Here is a 19771-nt window from a genome sequence, read left to right as displayed (position 1 = left end):
TAGATGTAGAGATGCAAGAGAACTCGTGAGTAATTAGTGTGGTCACTCACTAAATGACCACGTTTGCGTCTAACGTACATGTAGATATCCGAGCGATCAGGGTGATCGATCGCTCTGATCAATATTCATAAGACAGTTCAATCCAACCGCTCAACCCGATAGGTTGATAATATACGGCCGTGCGCGTAAAACCCAAAACCGAATCGTTATACGTGTCCGAAAAGTAAGTGCTTGTCCGCGACTTTGATTACAAAGTGGGAAAGCAGATCCCGGTTCGGTGGCCGTATCAGGCCAAGTGATAGTGCTAAACTTGTGCTCTGGTGAAAGAGCCTAGCTAACGAAGAAAGTGATCCCCATCCTTTAGCCACACCGCTGGCCTTTTAATTGTCATTTATTTTGGCGAAGAAAACCCTTCGATCCAGCATATACAGCCGACTGGCTCGTACAGTTTCTTTTCGTTACAGAGAGCGAGTAACGCTAAAGCGCCTAGGCTTCCGAGTCAGGACATAAAAAAGAAATACCTTTGTCCCATCCCTGGAAAACATAAATACGACATGAGGTGGAAAAAAATATTTTTGGCCGCCAGTGTGTATAGAAATTGCCCATAGTGCAGTGCAGAGTTCCATGAGCCTTTGCATGCTATAAAACGTTTGACTTTTACTGTGCGCCCTGTTTTCAAATTGCCCGTGAGAGAGAGCGAAACAGCACCAACACACGGCGCACAGTAAAAGTCATGAGAGCAAAAGAATTTATGGCACGTACAGAGGCTTATAGACCAATCCAGTTGCCAGCGTAGTAGTGCAATGTTGACAAAATTTTCTTTGTTTGCTGTGAGAACTGTCACAACATTGCTTTTGTTTGCTGTGAGAATCCAAATATAAACAGAACTGCTGAAAAACAACCAGTTCCTTGTTGGCCTGCCGTTGACCGAAAGCTCAATGACGTCAAACAGACATCGATACATTTTCATTCTGAGGAAATCGACTTGTGTAAGATTGATTGTGCGTTGGTGTTCGTGGCAGTTTGCTTGAGGACCTCTATGCATGCTATAAAACGTTTGACTTTTACTGTGCGCCCTGTTTTCAAGTTGCCCGTGAGAGAGAGCGAGACAGCACCAACACACGGCGCACAGTAAAAGTCATGAGAACAAAAGAATTTATGGCACGTACAGAGGCTCATACAAACAAAATTTTATCAAAAGTTTTAGACAGATTTCGCGTAACGTAATATTTGAATCACCCCTTATCAGCATGAACAGCGTTCGTCAAATGACACTCCTGGTTCACCCGCGGGTCAAGCGGGTCACGGCGCACGACGACAAGGCAACAGGAAAGGCGGGGCGCTTCGATTCATTCCGTTTTGCCTTGCCACTACTGTTCTGTTCATCCGCTTGCGTGTGCTGTGTGGTGTCGATTTTTCTCAAAGTGCGATCAGCTTTTCTGTGAAAAAGGCCATTTCCCCCAGGAACCGTGCAAAATGTTTGCCCGTACGCTGAAAACCGTTGCTACCCAGGGAGTTAAGAACTTCTCCACAACAAGCCAGGTAGGTTCAGATAAGATTGCATTCCCGGTTAGATTTTTTCCTTCTACGCTTTACGTAACCTGCCTATTCACAAGGTTAATGATTCCGGGTTTTCCATTTTGCAGAACAATGTCAAGGTGGCCGTTTGCGGTGCTTCCGGTGGCATTGGCCAGCCTCTGTCCCTCCTGCTGAAGCAGAGCCCCCTGGTGACGGAATTGTCCCTGTACGATATTGTCCACACGCCCGGAGTGGCCGCCGATTTGTCTCACATTGAAACCCACTCGAAGGTCACCGGCTACAATGGGGCGGAAAATCTGGAGAAGGCTCTGGCCAATGCCGACATCGTCATCATTCCGGCCGGAGTTCCCCGCAAGCCGGGCATGACCCGTGACGATCTGTTCAACACCAACGCGTCGATTGTGCGCGATTTGGCCGCAGGATGTGCCAAGGCTTGCCCCAAGGCCCTGATCGGAATCATCTCGAACCCGGTCAACTCCACGGTGCCGATTGCCTGCGAAACCCTCGCCAAGGTAGGTTTCTTTGGCGGGTTTTAGATGTGATTGGGCTTTGAGACGAAATGGCGGGATTCTATTATTAGCCAAGGCAATCATGTCACATTGGGTTAATGATGCGCTTTATGCGTTTCATTACAATGATAACATTCAGTACAGTATAGAATAATATTTGCATTGAGATTATCAGTCGAGACTGATTGAGAATTGGGACTTCCATGTAAAGTATAGTTGTGTGCTTAACAATTTGCAAAACTGCACGATTGGTAGTTGGTTTATCTGACGATGACTTGCACTTAAAGTTAACACTATTGTGAAAATTAGTGTTGCGTAATTAGTTTCCTTCCACTTTTACTGGATACATATTTAGCAAAATAACTTATCAGCATGAAATGCTGATTTTTTTGCATTACTTTTCTTTATACATGTGCAATGAATACCTAATTACTGTTTCAAAAATTGTTTTTGTCATCAACATCTTCTAAAAATAGGCTCCAGGAAATATTTTGTCAATTAAGCTCTTAACAAATCACGTAATCATATCACATGTGTTTTGGTTTGTGAACAAAAAAATCGCAATAGGGTGCCGGTGCCATCAGTGGACTACCTAAGCTATAAAAATCATCGAAAAATAACGAAGGCCTTAACAGAGATCTGTTGCCGTCAACAGAAATGTTTCACCCTCTACTATATGGGAAAAATATAGAAGAGTGATAAAACTATTTTTAATGTTAGGAAGGAATGTTAGGGTGTAATGACAGTTGCTTCTAGAGACCGAGAACACCTCTGCATCTCTACAATCACCACGGGACTAATGAACACCCTCATTAGTCAGGGAGGAAAAGATCTGGGAGTCACCTTTGGTCAGTGATGTGATCCATGGAAAAGGAGGAAAAATACGACTTAAACTTAAAACTAGTTTTGCATTTTGTCTCGAGAAGTTTTTGGTAGAAAATTTTAAAAATACGTCAACTTCCATAATGTCGAACCATTTAAAAGATGTTTTTAGTAATTTCAAAAAGAGAAAAATATATGTAGATTGAAATTGTAAAAAACAGGCATATTGCCGACACTTGTAGTGACGAACCACACAAAGTTTGTTTGAATATTACATAAAATTAATGCTGTCATGAAAAAATGTGTCATTATAAGCATGAAACGAGCTCACCAGTTGTTAGTCCATCCTCAACTGAACACGGATATCTTATCGCACTCACACAACGCGAACCGTAAAACTTTCCGGCGTTCCGAAAACAAATCGTCTTGCTTGGGCTTTCCGAAGCACGAAATCGATCGATAATTTCTTTATTAAAATATCAAACAACTGCGTAGAAGACATGAAACATGTTGAAAATCTCGTAAAAAAAGTTATGAAATTTTTAACAAAATGTGCACTGTTTGAGAAAACTCGTTTGAAACCATTTTTGTCCATAACTTTTTACTAAGTGTGGTGAATCTGAAGAAACATAGTAGGCCTGACGTTCAGACCGTCAGTTTGAAAACTGAGGTCTTTTAGTGAACACACGTTGTCAGTCCATATTACTTTGCGAACTAAATATTAATAAACCCTAAGATAGTTATTTCTATATATATGCACAATTTTAGAAATTAGTGAATAATATCACATATTGGCGACGAGTAGAACCTGCTGTGATTCAAGCAAACAAAATCAGAAGGTAAACCAAATCAGTTTTTTACAAATGTTGGGAGATTGTTCCAGAAAGAAAACTCAAGCTAAACAAGCGGTTACCCAGCAACAGATTGCGATACGCGGGTAAAAGAAAAAAAACAAGTTCCCTCTACATGGGAACTGCCTCAGGAACGGATTTCATCCGTTGAGTTAAGCGGAATAAAAAAAAATCGTGTTTGCTTCAACAGTGAACTGCCTCAGTGTCAGGCGGAAAGAAAAAAACAAGTTCGAATTATCAGCGAACTGCCTCAGTGTCAGGCGAAAGAAAGACCAAGTTCACCTAAGAAGGGAACTGCCTCAGGAGCGGTTTTGATCCGTTGAGTCAGGCGAAAAAGAAAAGTTCGTTTAAACAGCGAACTGCCTCAGTGTTAGCCGGAAAAAAAAAGTTCACCTTAAAAGTGAGCTGCCTCAGAAGCGGTTTTGACCCGTTGAGTCAGGCGGAAAAAAAGCTAGTTCATTACAAAAAAAAAAAAAAAATGCCAAAATAATGGATCGGTCCGTTTGGTAGGCGATCGGTAATAGGTTGCTAATGGTAACCCCATGTTAACTAGACTAAAATATTCAAAACAATTCTCCAATATTTGTACTTACACCATTCACATGGTACTATTGAAATTAATTTCAATCATTTCTCAGACATGGAAGAACAACTGTTCAAACTACCACCTTTTGAATGCGATAGCGTTCCAACAACGGAACTCAGGCAAAAGTGGTTTGACTATAAAAAGCAGTTCGAGTATATCGCGGCCGTCATGAGCAAGAAAAAGAAGAGAAAATTGGAGAGTATTTTCCTTGCTGTTTCTGGTCGTCAACTCCAACGGGTTTACGAAAGCTTGCCTGAGGTAAACCAAGAGTGCGAGGATGAAGAGGACGAATTTGATAGTATGATTCGTCGACTCGACCATTACTTTGCTCCCAAGCAGCATGACACATTCGAGAGATATTCATTTTGGACTCAAAAACCAGATGCCGGAGAAATATTGGACAAGTTTTTGTTGCGGGCCAAAGTCCTGGCCAACAAATGTCGATTTGGATCATCAGAAAAAGAGAGCAGAGATGCAGCAGTTATAGACAAGATCGTCATGCTTGCGCCTCCCGAACTCCGACGGAAAATTTTAGAAAAGCCCAATATCAACTTGGATGACCTAACTACCCTCGTCAATACCCATCTATCTGTTCAGCATCAGATTCGCGAGCTTGGCCAACATACCTCCGGTGCTGGAAATCTGTTGGAAGCAAGTCGTGGTAACACGTTTGTCAACAAAATTACCACTGAGAGTGAGAACAGATCACGTTGGGCGAAAAGACATCCTACAGCTGATTGCAGTCGGTGTGGATTGAGGCTGCACAAGCCAGGAGAAAAGTGTCCAGCCAAAGACGTTCAATGCCATCACTGCAATCGTGTTGGACATTTTGCCAAGAAGTGTCATTTTGGTTCCAACAAAGGTACTTGGAAACACAAACCATCTGCTGAAAATCCAAACCCTCGCGGTCACAAAACACAAAAAGTTAATGCGATTAACAATAATGAAATCACTACAACATGTGACATGAAGCCGGAAACTCAAGTGCAGGACTCCTTTATATACGCAATCAGCGATAACCACGATGAAATGGTTTGGTGCAAGGTGGGCAATATACTCGTTGAAATGATGATTGACTCGGGCAGCAAATACAACATCATTGATCAACAGACATGGGTCTACTTGCAAAGCAGGAATGCTGCAGTCGACAATGTGAAACCGTCCACTAAACGTCTATCAGCATATGCACAAAAGGATTCATTGGGCATCATTTGCACGTTCGATGCAAATATAGCGATTGTGGAGGGCAATGATATGAGTTTTGTTGCCGCCTTCTACGTAATAAAAGATGGTAAGCAGAATTTGCTTGGTAGAGACACTGCAAAACGATTGGGAGTGCTGCTGATTGGTTTGCCTAGTGTCAAAAACTCGGAGTCTATCCAACATGTTTCTGAGAATGCCGTTGACAAATTTCCTGTAATTAAAGGTAGCTATTAATATGTCATCAATAAAGATAATATCCTAACCACATCCTGTGCCCAGGTGTTAAAATTCGAATCGATATCGATGAAATTGTGACGCCCGTTGCTCAGCATGTCCGTCGTGTACCCATTGCTCTCCGTCGACAAGTTGAAGATCAAATCAACCGACTTCTAAGAATGGGTATTATTGAAAGAGTTAACGGTCCCAGCCCGTGGGTTTCCCCCGTAGTAATTGTTATCAAGGATAACGGTCATGTTCGACTGTGCATTGATATGCGTCGAGCCAATACCGCAATCAGAAGAGAGTATCACATGATTCCTACGCTTGATGATCTTCTCGCAAGGTATTGTATTAGACAATTTAATTGTTCAAATTAAATTATTTAGGAAACTTCTCTGATCAGGTTAAACGGTGGCAAGTGGTTCTCTCGTCTTGATATTAAGGATGCCTACCACCAAGTGTATTTTTTTTTTTTTTTTTTTTTTTTTTTTTTTTTTTTTTTTTTTTTTTTTTTTTTTTTTTTAATTAAGGCACTCCGTGCTCGTGGCCACTGTTGTGCCGGAATCAGTTTTATCTGTATCTTCCTTACCGATACAGTTCTATTTTTAACTAATCTATATTTACATCGGCTGTCACTCTCTTCTGCTCTTTTGCTCTCACATCGAGCAGGTAGGAGAGTGCTCTGCTGTTGGTCCAATCGATTTCCATAAGCCATAGTCCATTGCTCTTGCGGTGGTTCGTTTTGCCGTGTTCCTGAGTCGTTTGAGGCTAGCTGCCTGCGAAGTGGGTCAATTTGTCTCAGTCACCATCTGATACTGACGGAGGATGGATGTGCTCCCCTATGCACGGTCCTCCGTGCGGCGTCTTCTGGTGGCTGGACGGGTTATTTTTTGGAGGGGCTGGGAATTGAATCCATGACCTTCCGCTTATGAAGCTAAAGCGTAACCTCAAGGCTACGGACCCCCCTTCCAAGTGGAATTGCACGAGTCAAGTCGACACATAACGACATTTATTACCCATCTTAATATGTTTCGATACACCAGGTTGATGTTCGGAATCTGCAGTGCGTCAGAACATTTCCAACGTATTATCGAGCAAATTCTGAGCAATTGTCCAAACTCTTTCAACTATCAAGATGACATTTTTATACATGGGAAGACGGAGGCTGAACATGACGCTGCTTTAGAAAGTGTTCTACGCACATTAGAAGCACACAATGTCGTGTTAAACACTAAGAAATGTAAATTCAAAGTTACGGAAACAGAATTTTTGGGTCATAACATTTCTCAGCAAGGCGTTAGACCTAGACCAACGGAAGATAAGATAACAGCAGTGCAGCAGTTCAGATCGCCTACATCTGCCGAAGAAGTTCGAAGTTTTTTGGAACTCGTTTGCTATGTAGGAAGATTCATTCCAGATTTAGCAACTTAAACATTCGACCTACGGCAGTTGACAGTCAGTGGACAAAAATTCGACTGGACGACGAAGCACGAGATAGCGTTCAATAATCTGAAACGGGCTGTATGCTCATCGCCAACGCTCGGTTTTTTCGATAACAACCGTCGAACTAGAGTCATTGCGGATGCATCGCCCGTTGGTTTAGGAGCTGTTTTGATACAGTTCGAAGACGAATATGATGATAAACCCATCGTTATATCGTATGCCAGCAAGAGCCTTTCATCAACAGAGCGTCGATATTGCCAAACAGAAAAAGAAGCGCTGGCAATAGTTTGGTGCGTTGAAAAATTCAAATTGTACCTACTTGGCAGAGTCTTCGAACTCGAAACAGATCACCGCCCATTAACTGCAATCTTCAAGCCAACATCACAGCCTCCCGGACGCATTGAAAGGTGGGTACTTAGGCTGCAACCAGAGACAAATAGAGACGTAGCACTCGGGCTCACAACGGGTACCTCTTCTAGTACTACATTTCGTCCCCGGTACCCAAGTTTGACATTTGGCCCTAACACCTAATTTTATATCAGCCTTGCGATGTTACTGCCCATAACAGGAGGGTCGTTTCTATGGTGACATTTCCTTGTGAAAATTTAACCTTCCGGTCGTCGAGCGGTTGATCATCACCAGATGCACTGCGTTAATGTTGTGTGCAAAAAGCGAGATTTCAAACACTCTGCCGAACTGAAAAAGGATTCGACCTACCATAGCATTTTTACTAGATGTTCATTGTTCCCGACCCTCCAATGTGATTTATCCAGTTTTAAAAATCCATTGAAACTACAGTAATGAATGTTTCATTGTTTTGGTGTACTTCTTATATATCGATGAATATAATAGTTATACAAAAAAACATACAATGATTATCATGGCATAAACTAGGTATTAATATTAATAGAACAATGACACACTATTCATAATAATTATAGGAAACAAGGTGTTTTTCGATTTGCAGAATACAATTTTTGATTAAATTCAGTTAGGTGTAAATGAATCTTAACTAAAAGGCAATTCCTATATTTTTAGGCAGTTCTTCTTACTATTTATGCTTCTGTACCTGAAAATACAAATCATTACCATGAAATGTTCAATCAATCTCGTAAATGATATGAATACCATGACTTTTCGCTTTTTAGAGCCCATGGAATGCTTCTGACCAGTACCTCTTGTATCTTCAGATTTTCTTTTTGTAGTCTTTCTATTTACTTTTCTCATTTTCACGGTTTTGTTATTCTTACGTTTTCCCGTTGCTTTTGGTTTAATGTTTAGCCTACGCGCCTTTCCATTCCTTCGACATTTCCTTCCATTTTTCTCTTGCATTTTCTTGACTTCCGCATTTATAAACGTGTTCAAAAGACAATCGCAAAATTTATTAACGCATTGAATGCAAACAGTTTCATGATACGTCTGACGATCAACAAATTTTTGTAATCGCTTTTTGACTCCACAACGATGTTGTTTGAAATAGATGTAAAATTTTTGCTTGAATGCTATTAGTAAAGTTAATCCAATGTCTAGAGCAACTTCATTTGAAAAATTAAAGTTAATGGCGTCCAGAAAATGTTTCAGCCTTGTAAAAACAAAACTTTCGTCATCCATGTGTCTACCAGATGATGATGAACGTAGGTGTCCCCTGCACGCTTCATGGGGTAATTTAGATATTACAAAACCAATGACATATACTAATGCATTCATTTCGGGTTTGTCTGGTACTTCTAGGTTTTCATAATCTAAATTATCATCAGGTAAATCAACTAGGCTATTTTTATCAATAACGCTCAAAGGGTCTCCAGTTTTCGCTTCTTCATCATTGATATCAATCAGGGTGACCGTTTCATCCAGCATACAGTTTGTATTGTCTTGCTGGTCTAATGTTCTTTCCACCCCATTATATTTGATTGCCGTGCTAAACTGCAAAACATTAGGCGTATCATTACAGCCACAGCAACGTCTCACTTTAGCAAATTCATTCTCCAGTGGGTCTTGACAGATACAATTAGTACACAGATAAGGGAAATTGAATTTTGTTTTTAAAATATCCCACAGCAGTCGAATCGCATTTATGTTCTGAATGAATCCTTTCATAAATGGAGGGAATCTCTGTTTAGCTGTGAGCAGATTTTGAGCTTCATCCAATGCCTAGAAATGTAATATTCATTATTGGTTCGAAAAATATATTTTTTGTAAACAACCGTTGAGGTATCGAAGCACGATTTCGGGATAAACTTGGCTTTCTCAAGAATATTTTTTGTTTTAACGAGAAATTCCCAATGTTCGCTATTATCGCATATAGCAGATCGTAGAGGCTGCAAGTAGAAAATTAAAATTTAATAAAATCGTTCAATATATTATACCATATTATTATTTTTTCCTAATAAGTTCAGCATTGGGCGCACATTTTCTCGCGAGTATGATTTTAAACCAAAAGAAAACATTATTTAAAGATACATAAAATATGAAATACATACCTTTAGCTTATCATGTTCAAAACGAGAGTTAAAAGTATCGAACAAGCTGTCCATCAGGTCTATGAACTCTATCGTGGGAATTACTTCGCTGCTCATGCTACCCATTTCAACATACGCTTGGAGAGCTTTTGAGACGGTTCTACTCAACGTACGGGTGGCCAGGCTTACATTCATTTTTGAAAATCCAGGTAACAATATTGCTTTTTTCGTCAATCGTGGTGCCAACCGAGGGACATTTTTAATGTCCAAATTGTATAATTCATTTATATATTTAAACGATATTATTTTACCATCTATTAACAAATTTTTGGCAAACAAATTGTTCCTTGCTGATTTAATTAAATGAGGATTATCGAACATTATAACCATTGGTATTTCATCCACTTTGAAAACGGGATTTTCATATGTGGCTCCCAGACTTTCAGCCATTTTTACATTTGTAGGATGCTGATCCATTATTAATAAAACGGGGTGAAATCCGATAGCAATCATTTTCCTAACAGCTTCACTAACAATCTCTTTTTGCACATCACTGCCCAAAGTCGCATTGGCAAAAAAGTAGCCGATGACCTGTATGTAAACAAACAAAATAGTTATTCAATTTATTTTTATTAAATATGATAATTGTACCTGCTTATAGTTTGTATTGATACTCCTCACCATAACAGTAACGCTTTCTGTCGCTAAAACTTGTGGATCATTATTTTCATACAACTGGCTCCGTGCAGTTTCCACAGTCGGTAATCCGTGGAATCTATCTGTTCGTGCATGATAGTCAAGCATAGGTTTTAACGCCATCCCATCTATTAAAATTGATACCACCTTATCTTTATCACTCATAGTTTCTCCTGCTATTCTCATACGATGCAGTATCTCTTCGTTGAAGCCAGGACTAATACTGATATCTTGATGCCATTTGTTAATTGTTTTAGGATGTGGTAAACATAGAACGTTTGCTGATCTCAACTTCTTATAACCAGCAGTCGACACTAATCTTTGTCGGGTAGCGAACTTTTTCGCAAATTTGTATCGTCTGCCATGCTTGTTTCTATTTAGGTTTTTTATGGACTCCAGCAAAACAGGATTGCTTTTCACGGTTTGTAGTATATACTTATCATCTCTAGATAGTTTTGTTTTTCGCTTGATCTCATTATTCAGTTTGATAATTTGTTGCTTTTTCTTAATTAAACTTTCTTTTAGTTTTTTACATAATCGGAGAATATTTCTGTTGATTTTTCTTTCGTTAAGTAATTTACATTGCAACTCCTGAACCTTTTTTAATTCAGCCTCGTACTTTACCCGGTAATCAACTTCAGTATTTGCTAGAAATAACGAAACAATGTTCGTGTGTTTGTTATCTTTTACTTTAAACATGAATTGATTTGTGCAAAAAACACGATTAATTTAAGTTTATTCACTTTTAACTAAATTCCATATATAGTATTGGACAAAACATTTGCAACTTGATTGCATTTTGATTGACAAAATCACTCAAAAATATATGTAAAATCCGAGTTATGTCTGATGTTCTTCCAAAATTTCATTTGAATCGATCCATAAATAACTGAGATATAGCTTACCAAAGTTGGTCATTTTGTATGGTAAATCGAAAAAAAAAATGCAAAAGTTTTGTCCAATACTGTATCTCTCTCTCAATCTGCTGTGGATTCTTACGCCAACTATCATTTCGACTAGGTTCATACGATGTTTCAGCCCAGGTGATTTGACAAGTGGCATAAAAATACACAGCAGAGTAAGAGGGAGATAAATTGAAAATATTCAGAATTTACTAAAATTGTGTAATTCTATGACTATTGTTGGTTTGGAGTGTAAAGTTTGTCATTATTGTAAAATAGCAGTAAATACCTTCATTTTGAATTTTTTTCGGCTGCACACTCTGTTCTATCTGTTCTCTATATATCTCTAAGTATTCCACTCCATTCAGGGGTTCGCCCTCTAATAGCGTTGGAACAGCACCCTTGTTCAACCTGGAATTATCAAACTGTTTAGGACAATGTTTTAAAAGGTATACACTTGAGTTTATTCTACGAAATACGCGAGATGACAATTGTCGGTCTCATATAGCGAGGTTATAGTTCTCGACTCGAGTGAAGTGATTCGCCGTATAAACTAAACGGAGAATATCTTCACTCGAGTCGAGAATTGTCACCTCGCTATGTGAGACCGACAATTATCATCTCGCGTAACTCGTAGAATAAACCCCACTGTGTTTTGTTTGCCAGACGTCTTCTATGGAACCTCTCATTTGAACTGAACTTTTTTGAGCGCATACTTAGTGATCTTTATAGCGCATTTCACCCTAAATTGGACTATCACACCAGTTGTAGAGTGCAGAAAAGTGCTATATAAGTATTCGTTTGCATCGGATCGTCTCGACGTATTTGGTGCACTTGTGCCATGAACTACATAGAATAAGTACACCGAAGACACCATCAGGATTCGACGTAACTCCGAGCTGCTATCACACTTTGAAGAAGCGTGCACACTTTTGTGCCGATCCAATTTGGGGTGAAACTAGCAATATGGACAAATGCACGAGTTCACTATTTGACGTTTTAGCGGTGCCGTGTTATTTATGTGACCATGGTAACCAGTGAATTCGGCACCGCTCAAACGTCAAATTGGCGAACTCGTGCATTGGGCCATAATGAATAATCTTACTAACCCTTTCGTGAAATCAAACGGATCCTTGAAGCATGATGCATCAAAATGCCAAGAACAAATTCGGCGATGGTCTAGCTTCCCTTTGAACACCGTGCCGTGTTTACGGCAGAATTCTTTCCAAACGGTTAAGCTAAAAATAAACGGAAGATAAACTAATGTATAAAGAAGATTATAAATTCGTTAACTTACTTGTCGTTGTCTTCGGGAAAACGGTGAAGGGAAACCACCGTATGGGATGGGATGCCGAATTTGTCCCGAGTTTTGCAACTGTCGATACAACAAATTTTCCCCATGGCGAATCAACGATTGTTTATTTATTTTCACATGGCAACGCGGATTTGAATTTCGCGGGTAGCGAGATGAATTAGATTTCAGCTTTGCAAGGCAGATACAAATGTAGGTATTGTGTTTGCTATTCTAGTACTTCATGATCCCAAAAAAAGTCATTTTATAAGGAAGTCATACGTCTTTATTTCGTCTTTGCTGCAACCGTTCAAGTTTAGGAATGTATATAGGCCTGGTAAACAAAATATAGCAGATTCATTATCTCGGCTATCTCTAACGACAATTAACGAAGACGTAGACAAATGAGATGATTAACTCTACATTAGCGCCATTACAGATTCAGTGGCTGTAGAAGTTTCGGAAATTAAGAATGCAATCATTACTGATCCAGAACTACTTCTATAGTCAAGGATGCTCTGTTGACTTCAGATTGGACTGATGGTGCGATTAGAGATGGTGCTAAGAAATACATACCTTTTCAGAACGATCTTGCCCTCCTCGAAGGTTTCGTTATTCGCGGGTGCAGAATCGTCATTCCTCAAAGTCTACGATCAAGAATGCTGCAACTTGCTCACGAAGGTCATCCTGGTGAGACATTAATGATATCACGACTTCGTGACAGGGTTTGGTGGCCGTGTATGGATGAAGATGCAAGGAAAACGGTCAGAAACTGCGAAGGTTGTCGATTGGTTAGCAGACCATCAGCACCTGAACCAATGCGCCGCCGCGGATTTTCTAGGGCCTCTACCATCGAGCGAATACCTTCTAGTGATTGTGGACTACTATAGTAGATACAAGGAAATGTGCACCATGAAAAAGATTACGTCAGAGGAAACTATTAAGAGAATTGAGCCAATCTTCGTCCGTTTAGGTCATCCAAGAACAATTACTCTTGATAATGGTCGTCAGTTTATTAGTACTGAGTTCGAAGAGTATTGTTTTTCAAGAAATATAACTCTGAATCACACAGCGCCATACTGGCCGCAGGCGAACGGTGAAGTTGAGAGGCAGAACAGTTCTCTTTTGAAGCGGCTAAAAATAAGTCATTCAACGAATCGTGATTGGAAAAATGTTTTGCTTGATTACCTCATGATGTACAATACAACTGCACATTCCGTTACAGGTAAAGCCCCATCTGTTCTGTTGCAGAATCGTCTAATCCGTTCTAAAATACCATCAATAAGCGATATCGAAACGGCGCCTCCTGTTAACTCTGAAGTACACGATAGAGATAGAGTTCTGAAACATAGAGGCAAAGAAAGAGAAGATGTAAGGCGCCATGCAAAACCCTCAGATATTCAAAAAGGCGATCGCGTTTTGTTACAAAACCTTATATCAACCGGAAAGCTTACTACAACGTTCGGCAAGACCCAATACGACGTCATGGAAAGAAAAGGAAACCGCGTTAAAATTCTTGATCCTGTTTCAGGGAGCGTCCTGGAAAGGAATATCGCCCATCTCAAGAAGATATACAATCCAAAAGCAATTTCGAATGAAGAATCATCAACATCCGTAATGGGCGATACAATCAACAACTCGATGAACGATCAGGATCCACCACCATCATCCACCGTTGATGACACCAATGACAATCCGATGTACAATCAAGATCAAGCACCACCAAGTCAACCTCCTTGTATAATGTGTCGACCATCCTGGCAGCGAGATTACTTTGTCAATCAACTTTGATCTGGAAGAAAGAGAGATGTGGTGAATCTGAAGAAACATAGTAGGCCTGACGTTCAGACCGTCAGTTTGAAAACTGAGGTCTTTTAGTGAACACACGTTGTCAGTCCATATTACTTTGCGAACTAAATATTAATAAACCCTAAGATAGTTATTTCTGTATATATGCACAATTTTAGAAATTAGTGAATAATATCACACTAAGATTTAAAATATTTATCATGTCTTCTACAAAGATGCGCTTTGATGTACCAAGAAGCATCTCCGAACAAACTATCGCTAAAATCTACGGTTTGGGTGCTATTCAAAAAGCGCACGAATTCGACAAAATAAAACACTGGAATGTATCGTTTAGTTACAGGGCAAGGAACAGAATTTAGCCATACAAAATATCTAGCGCTTCAGGGTTGCATAGCTATTTTTACGATGAACAACATTGTCGAAGAACGTAAAGCAATCCGATGCTTGTGAAAAAAGTTATTATGCATTGACTCTTCGTAAATTTTGCCAAATTTTCTTATTATTATTATTTCTTTACGTGTTAATCAACGTCACCATGCCAAAAGGTTTTCATTGAATAACTTTTTTCTTGAGTGTCAGATTGTTTCGCGGTCTACCGTAATATTCTTCAACGTAACAATACCTATCGAGATCTTTTTATAGAGGTCAATAGACGACATCTGGTGCTAAAATATAGTTTTATTTATGATATAAAAACATTAGAGTGGTTCAAAAAATTCGATTCACGATCAAATTCTGATTGTCCTCCCAAAATTTGAGCTCAGTCGGATAAAAATTGAGTCTGCACAAGCCCTTCAAAGTTTATATGGGAATTACTATGGGAAGAACAATCGGTCATAGTGTTTGCCCATGTGCTCTTGGGGACTACGTTGATAATGAATGCTAGATACATTCATCAGCTACAACTTTGCCGAAGACCGTTTTCAAATCGGATGTCTCAGTACTTAGTTATTGATTTATATCCAATCGCAATTTCTTCTACATTGCTCATTTATCTTCTGAACAGGCAACATTGCTGCATCTGACGCGAAATATAGCTCACATAAATCATAAACGTTTGATTGATTTGCTTGTTTTTCCCATAGTAGTTCCCATATTAACTTTGAAGGGCTTGTGCAGTCTCAATTTTCATCCGAATGAGCTCAAATTTTGGGAGGACACTCAGAATTGGATTTTGAATCGAATGAGTGGTGTGGAGCAAAAACGATTTTTTGAACCACTCTAATAAACATGCTTACAAATATAATATTTTTTTGGTAATATTTAAAATTTAGTCTGACTGATAGATATATAAACTAGGTAATCACAATCTTCTTCTATTGATCCATTACAGGCCGGAGTACTGGATGTGAAGCGTGTGTTTGGCGTATCCACGTTGGACATCGTCCGTGCCAACACCTTCATCGGTGAAGCCGCTGGCGTCGATCCCCAGAAGGTCAACGTTCCGGTCATCGGTGGCCACTCCGGTGTGACAATCATTCCCGTCCTGTCGCAGGCCACCCCCTCGGTAAACTTCCCCCAGGACAAGATCGCTGCCCTGACTGAACGTATCCAGGAAGCCGGTACCGAAGTCGTCAAGGCCAAGGCCGGAGCTGGTTCAGCCACTCTGTCGATGGCCTACGCTGGAGCTCGTTTCGCTCTGGCCCTGGCCCGTGCCATGAAGGGCGAACAGAATGTCATCGAGTGCGCATATGTCCGCTCGGACGTTACCGAAGCCAAGTATTTCTCCACTCCGCTGTTGCTGGGCAAGAACGGACTTGAGAAGAACTTGGGACTGCCAAAGCTGAACGCCTTTGAACAGGAACTGCTGAAGAAGGCTCTGCCAGAGCTGAAGAAGAACATCCAGAAGGGCGAAGACTTCGTCGGCAAGAAGTAAAGCGAATCTATGTCAAATTACTGGGTGGCACTATAAATTATCGAAAAAAAACATCTGTTAAGTACAACAACTACAACAGCGCATTTGGCAGGCTACCTTAAAATTTACCATCATCTTTTGATAAGTCAACTACCGATATTAAGTATAATTGCTGCCCTAAGAGCAGTCAAACCAATCATCCGTAGCTACAAAAAATCGATATTGTTCTCTCTGGTAGACAAAAAACACCTTCCAAAGAGTAAGTCATAGTGAAAAAAAGAATGGAAACCATCTAGAATGAAATTCGTGAATAAAGTTATGTGTTAAGCTACTTCCATGATCACGATGTGATACTAAACTACAGTTTTGAAAGAATTCCATAATGTCTTCACACAGACAAACAGTCGACGCAGTCTAATCATTGTCCATCGACTACCTTTTTAATGGTTGATTCGTATATATTTTTTGAACTCTTACGGTTTTTATGACATTACTAGCATACATTTTTCCTTAATAATATGCAAAATTATTTTCATGGAGTTGTCAGATATCAAAGACATGCTTTCAAGTTTTTTTTTATTCGCGTCATAGGTTTTACTTTTTCTACTGATTTTTTTTTTTGAATATAACTTTCGATAACAATTTCGGGACTTAAGTATAATTGGTCGGTGTTCAGACAGACCGGACTAGCTGATATTTTGGCGTTCTAAATATACGTTAAGGACTCCTTCAATTCTGATTTTTCCGATGTAATTTTGATTAAATAGATAAGTTAGGTACATTATTACAGCAAATAATACAAAGATTTAGACATTTCGAATGACTGGCATACCATTTTCTGAAACCATGAAAAAGCACTTGGTTCAGTCTGTCTGAACACCGACCAATTGTGGGATACATTAGGGCACTGGTGGACTAATCTGAGAACACGATTACCGAGGGCACAACACGTTCTTCCCACCATCGATGCAAAGACAGGTCCCCGTGATGAAGCTCGCCGTGTCGGCCGCCAGGAACGCAATGGCCGCGGCTACTTCCGACGCCTTACCCACCCGTCCCAGTGGATGGAACTGTTCGCTGTGTTTTATATAGGCAGCATAATCGGCGGGTGTCATTCCCAGCGGAGTCTGGAAGTTCGTTACAATCACCGCTGGAAACGATTATTATGAATTAGGTCGAGTACATGCGATAATGAAGCTTAGGTACCTGGATTAACAGAGTTGACTCTGACTTGCTTCGGCGCAAGCTCTAGCGCGACACATCGCGTAAACTGATCCAACGCAGCCTTCGAAACACAATAGGACAAAGAGTTGGCAAACGACCTTGTCCCCGCCACGCTGGACACGTTGACGATGTTGCCTTTGCTTTTGATGAGGTGAGGCACGGCCAGTTTGGTCAGGTGATAGACGCTTCTCAAGTTGGTTTCCATTATGTCGTCAAATTGTTCCAGACTGGTACTTTCGATGGTCCCATTCTGTCCCTTGCCAGCATTGTTGACCAACACGTCCAATCTGCCGAACTTCTTAATCGTTCCGTCAATCACCCGGAGGTTGTCTTCCGTTTTTGTCACGTCGGCCACGATTATTAGAGGCTTTTGTTTCCCAATGGCTTCACATTCGCGACCAATTTTATTGAGATTTTCGACGTTTCTACCGGTCAAAACGACGATTGCACCCAGTTGGGTTAGATATGTGGCCGTGGCAGCCCCGATTCCACTACTTGCTCCTGTGACTATAATAACCTTTCCGGAGAGATCCATTGCAGAATTGTAGCTCATTTGAATGATGTTACTGAACTGACTGCCAGTCGGTTGCCTGCATTTTATTTTACAAGACCTAATCTTGACACCTTTCCTGTTTGCGCTATTGAATAACTTTATCGTTATCAATATTTATACTATAGAGTAAGATTTGCTATTTACTCAGAGACCGAGTGAAAAGTCTGGCGAACCGAAGAATTTTTCCTGTTCATATCAAGTAAGTTGGTAGAATTTTGGATCTTGCTAATGGTGTACACTGCACATAAGCAACTCGATTTGAATTGCAAAATCAGCGAAGCCTACCACAAGGCTTATTTTATTCATTTATTGGTTAAAGTTATACCACCGCCGTCCCAACAATTCCACGCTTAATTGATTTGCATTTCGATTTTGTCCGCTGAGCTCCATGTCTTATTGTATCTGCCGGGTAAGGAGCGATCACCATCCTTGTAAGGTTGTTGTCTGGCATGCTCACATATCATCGGCGAAGCAGACACATAGACTGGATCGTTGAACGTGGCTCACTGCATGGTATCATATAGCGCATTGTTCGTCTGTGGAGCCTTCTAACCAACCATTTTACTATATATGCTTCCCGCTGCATTTCCCGCATTTAAAGCTTCAATGACACTAACGATTCAGAAAATTAATGCACCCAACATAGGCTACTTGATGAGATTCACGTTTTTGAACTACTGTACAGAGAAGGGCCACGTGAGTTTCCCGAAATTCAAACCTACTACTATTACCATTCCCTACACTGTATAGGAGTATTATGGTATGATCCATATTTTATACGGTGCTCATCAATAACTTTTTTCGATACAGTATGACGAGGGACGATGTGTACTTTCTACTGAATCAAAAATAGCAGGCTAAGAAGTTAGTAAAAGATAAATCAACCATTGTACACTGGTCCAGGAAGCTAATTTAGGCGGACATGAGATTTTCGTCAAGATTTATTGATTTTAGAGCCATAGTTTCTTCTGAGAATATGTTCAGAATTTTCAGGATCAATTTTTTTTTTTTTACGGTGATCGCAAGAGTGACGTATGCGCCAACTTTTTTATTTTAGTTAGTTAGTTAGTTGTCTTTATTTGAGACGCTTTAACTGGTTAAGTCGTTCGCGTCTTGAGATTGATTTTGCTTGGTTACATACAATTCATTCTATCTTAATTACAATTCATTTTATCTTGATAAAAATTAGATTTTTTTAAACAAACCAGATTCTTTAAGAAATAGCAGTAAATTTTCTTCAACAACTGGGTCGTTGTCGAGAATTTGTCCAATTGATAACTCCAGGTGATACCTTTTTCGTAGGTCATCATATACAGGGCAGTTTACTAGTACGTGTTCCACAGTGTTCGTTCTAGCACCACATTCGCATCTGTCTTCTCTGCTTCCGCCACACACATGTGGATGAGAAAATCTGCAATGTCCCACGCGTAATCTTGAAAGATTAATTTGGTGTTTCCGATTCGATTGATCGTTCCATTTTTTTGTTGAACTTTTTATCTTCCTTAAGAACGCATTTCGTTCAACATTCCATCTTGCAGCAAAAGTGTCATCTATTGATGATTTAATGTAGTGCTTTATGTCATCTCCTGGTGTTTTGATTCGTAAGCGCCTTGCAGTACAACCCCGCCCAGCTAAAATATCCGCTTTAACATTTCCAGATATTCCACTGTGCCCTGGTACCCAGCAAAATACAATGTTTCCTGAGTTGAACTCCTCCAGTGATTGTACACAGGGATGTTTTGATCTAGGATTTTCCAACGCCGTTAACACGCTTGCTGAATCCGTAAAAATAACTGATTTTCCACTCAGT

The 19771-nt window shown here is 40.0% G+C and overlaps 2 protein-coding genes across 2 annotated transcripts; one reads left to right on the top strand and one right to left on the bottom strand.

Moving 5' to 3' along the window:
- The first annotated feature begins 1345 nt into the window (after positions 1-1345).
- On the top strand, positions 1346-16519 carry LOC5570233 (malate dehydrogenase, mitochondrial). The gene is made up of 3 exons (XM_001658962.2): positions 1346-1542; positions 1647-2051; positions 15663-16519. Exons 1-3 carry the CDS (start codon positions 1477-1479, stop codon positions 16203-16205), a joined length of 1014 nt encoding a protein of 337 aa, XP_001659012.2. The 5' UTR covers positions 1346-1476; the 3' UTR covers positions 16206-16519.
- On the bottom strand, positions 16425-18102 carry LOC110679834 (3-oxoacyl-[acyl-carrier-protein] reductase FabG-like). Its single transcript, XM_021855612.1, has 2 exons — positions 17391-18102; positions 16425-17334 (listed from the first exon to the last, which is right to left on the bottom strand). Exons 1-2 carry the CDS (start codon positions 17959-17961, stop codon positions 17117-17119), a joined length of 789 nt encoding a protein of 262 aa, XP_021711304.1. The 5' UTR covers positions 17962-18102; the 3' UTR covers positions 16425-17116.
- Between the last annotated feature and the right edge of the window lie 1669 nt (positions 18103-19771).

This window comes from Aedes aegypti, chromosome 3, assembly GCF_002204515.2.
Source record: "Aedes aegypti strain LVP_AGWG chromosome 3, AaegL5.0 Primary Assembly, whole genome shotgun sequence".
Taxonomy (NCBI): domain Eukaryota; kingdom Metazoa; phylum Arthropoda; class Insecta; order Diptera; family Culicidae; genus Aedes; species Aedes aegypti.
This window is presented reverse-complemented; position numbering and strand designations above follow the sequence as displayed.

Bases quoted from the DNA above. Each gene is read 5' to 3' on its own strand.
- LOC5570233 (XM_001658962.2), top strand. From the start codon at position 1,477: ATGTTTGCCCGTACGCTGAAAACCGTTGCTACCCAGGGAGTTAAGAAC. The intron at 1,543-1,646 runs GTAGGTTCAGAT...TCCATTTTGCAG, and splicing joins ACTTCTCCACAACAAGCCAG to AACAATGTCAAGGTGGCCGT. The intron at 2,052-15,662 runs GTAGGTTTCTTT...GATCCATTACAG, and splicing joins CCTGCGAAACCCTCGCCAAG to GCCGGAGTACTGGATGTGAA.
- LOC110679834 (XM_021855612.1), bottom strand. From the start codon at position 17,961: ATGAGCTACAATTCTGCAATGGATCTCTCCGGAAAGGTTATTATAGTC. The intron at 17,335-17,390 runs GTACCTAAGCTT...AATCGTTTCCAG, and splicing joins AGTCAACTCTGTTAATCCAG to CGGTGATTGTAACGAACTTC.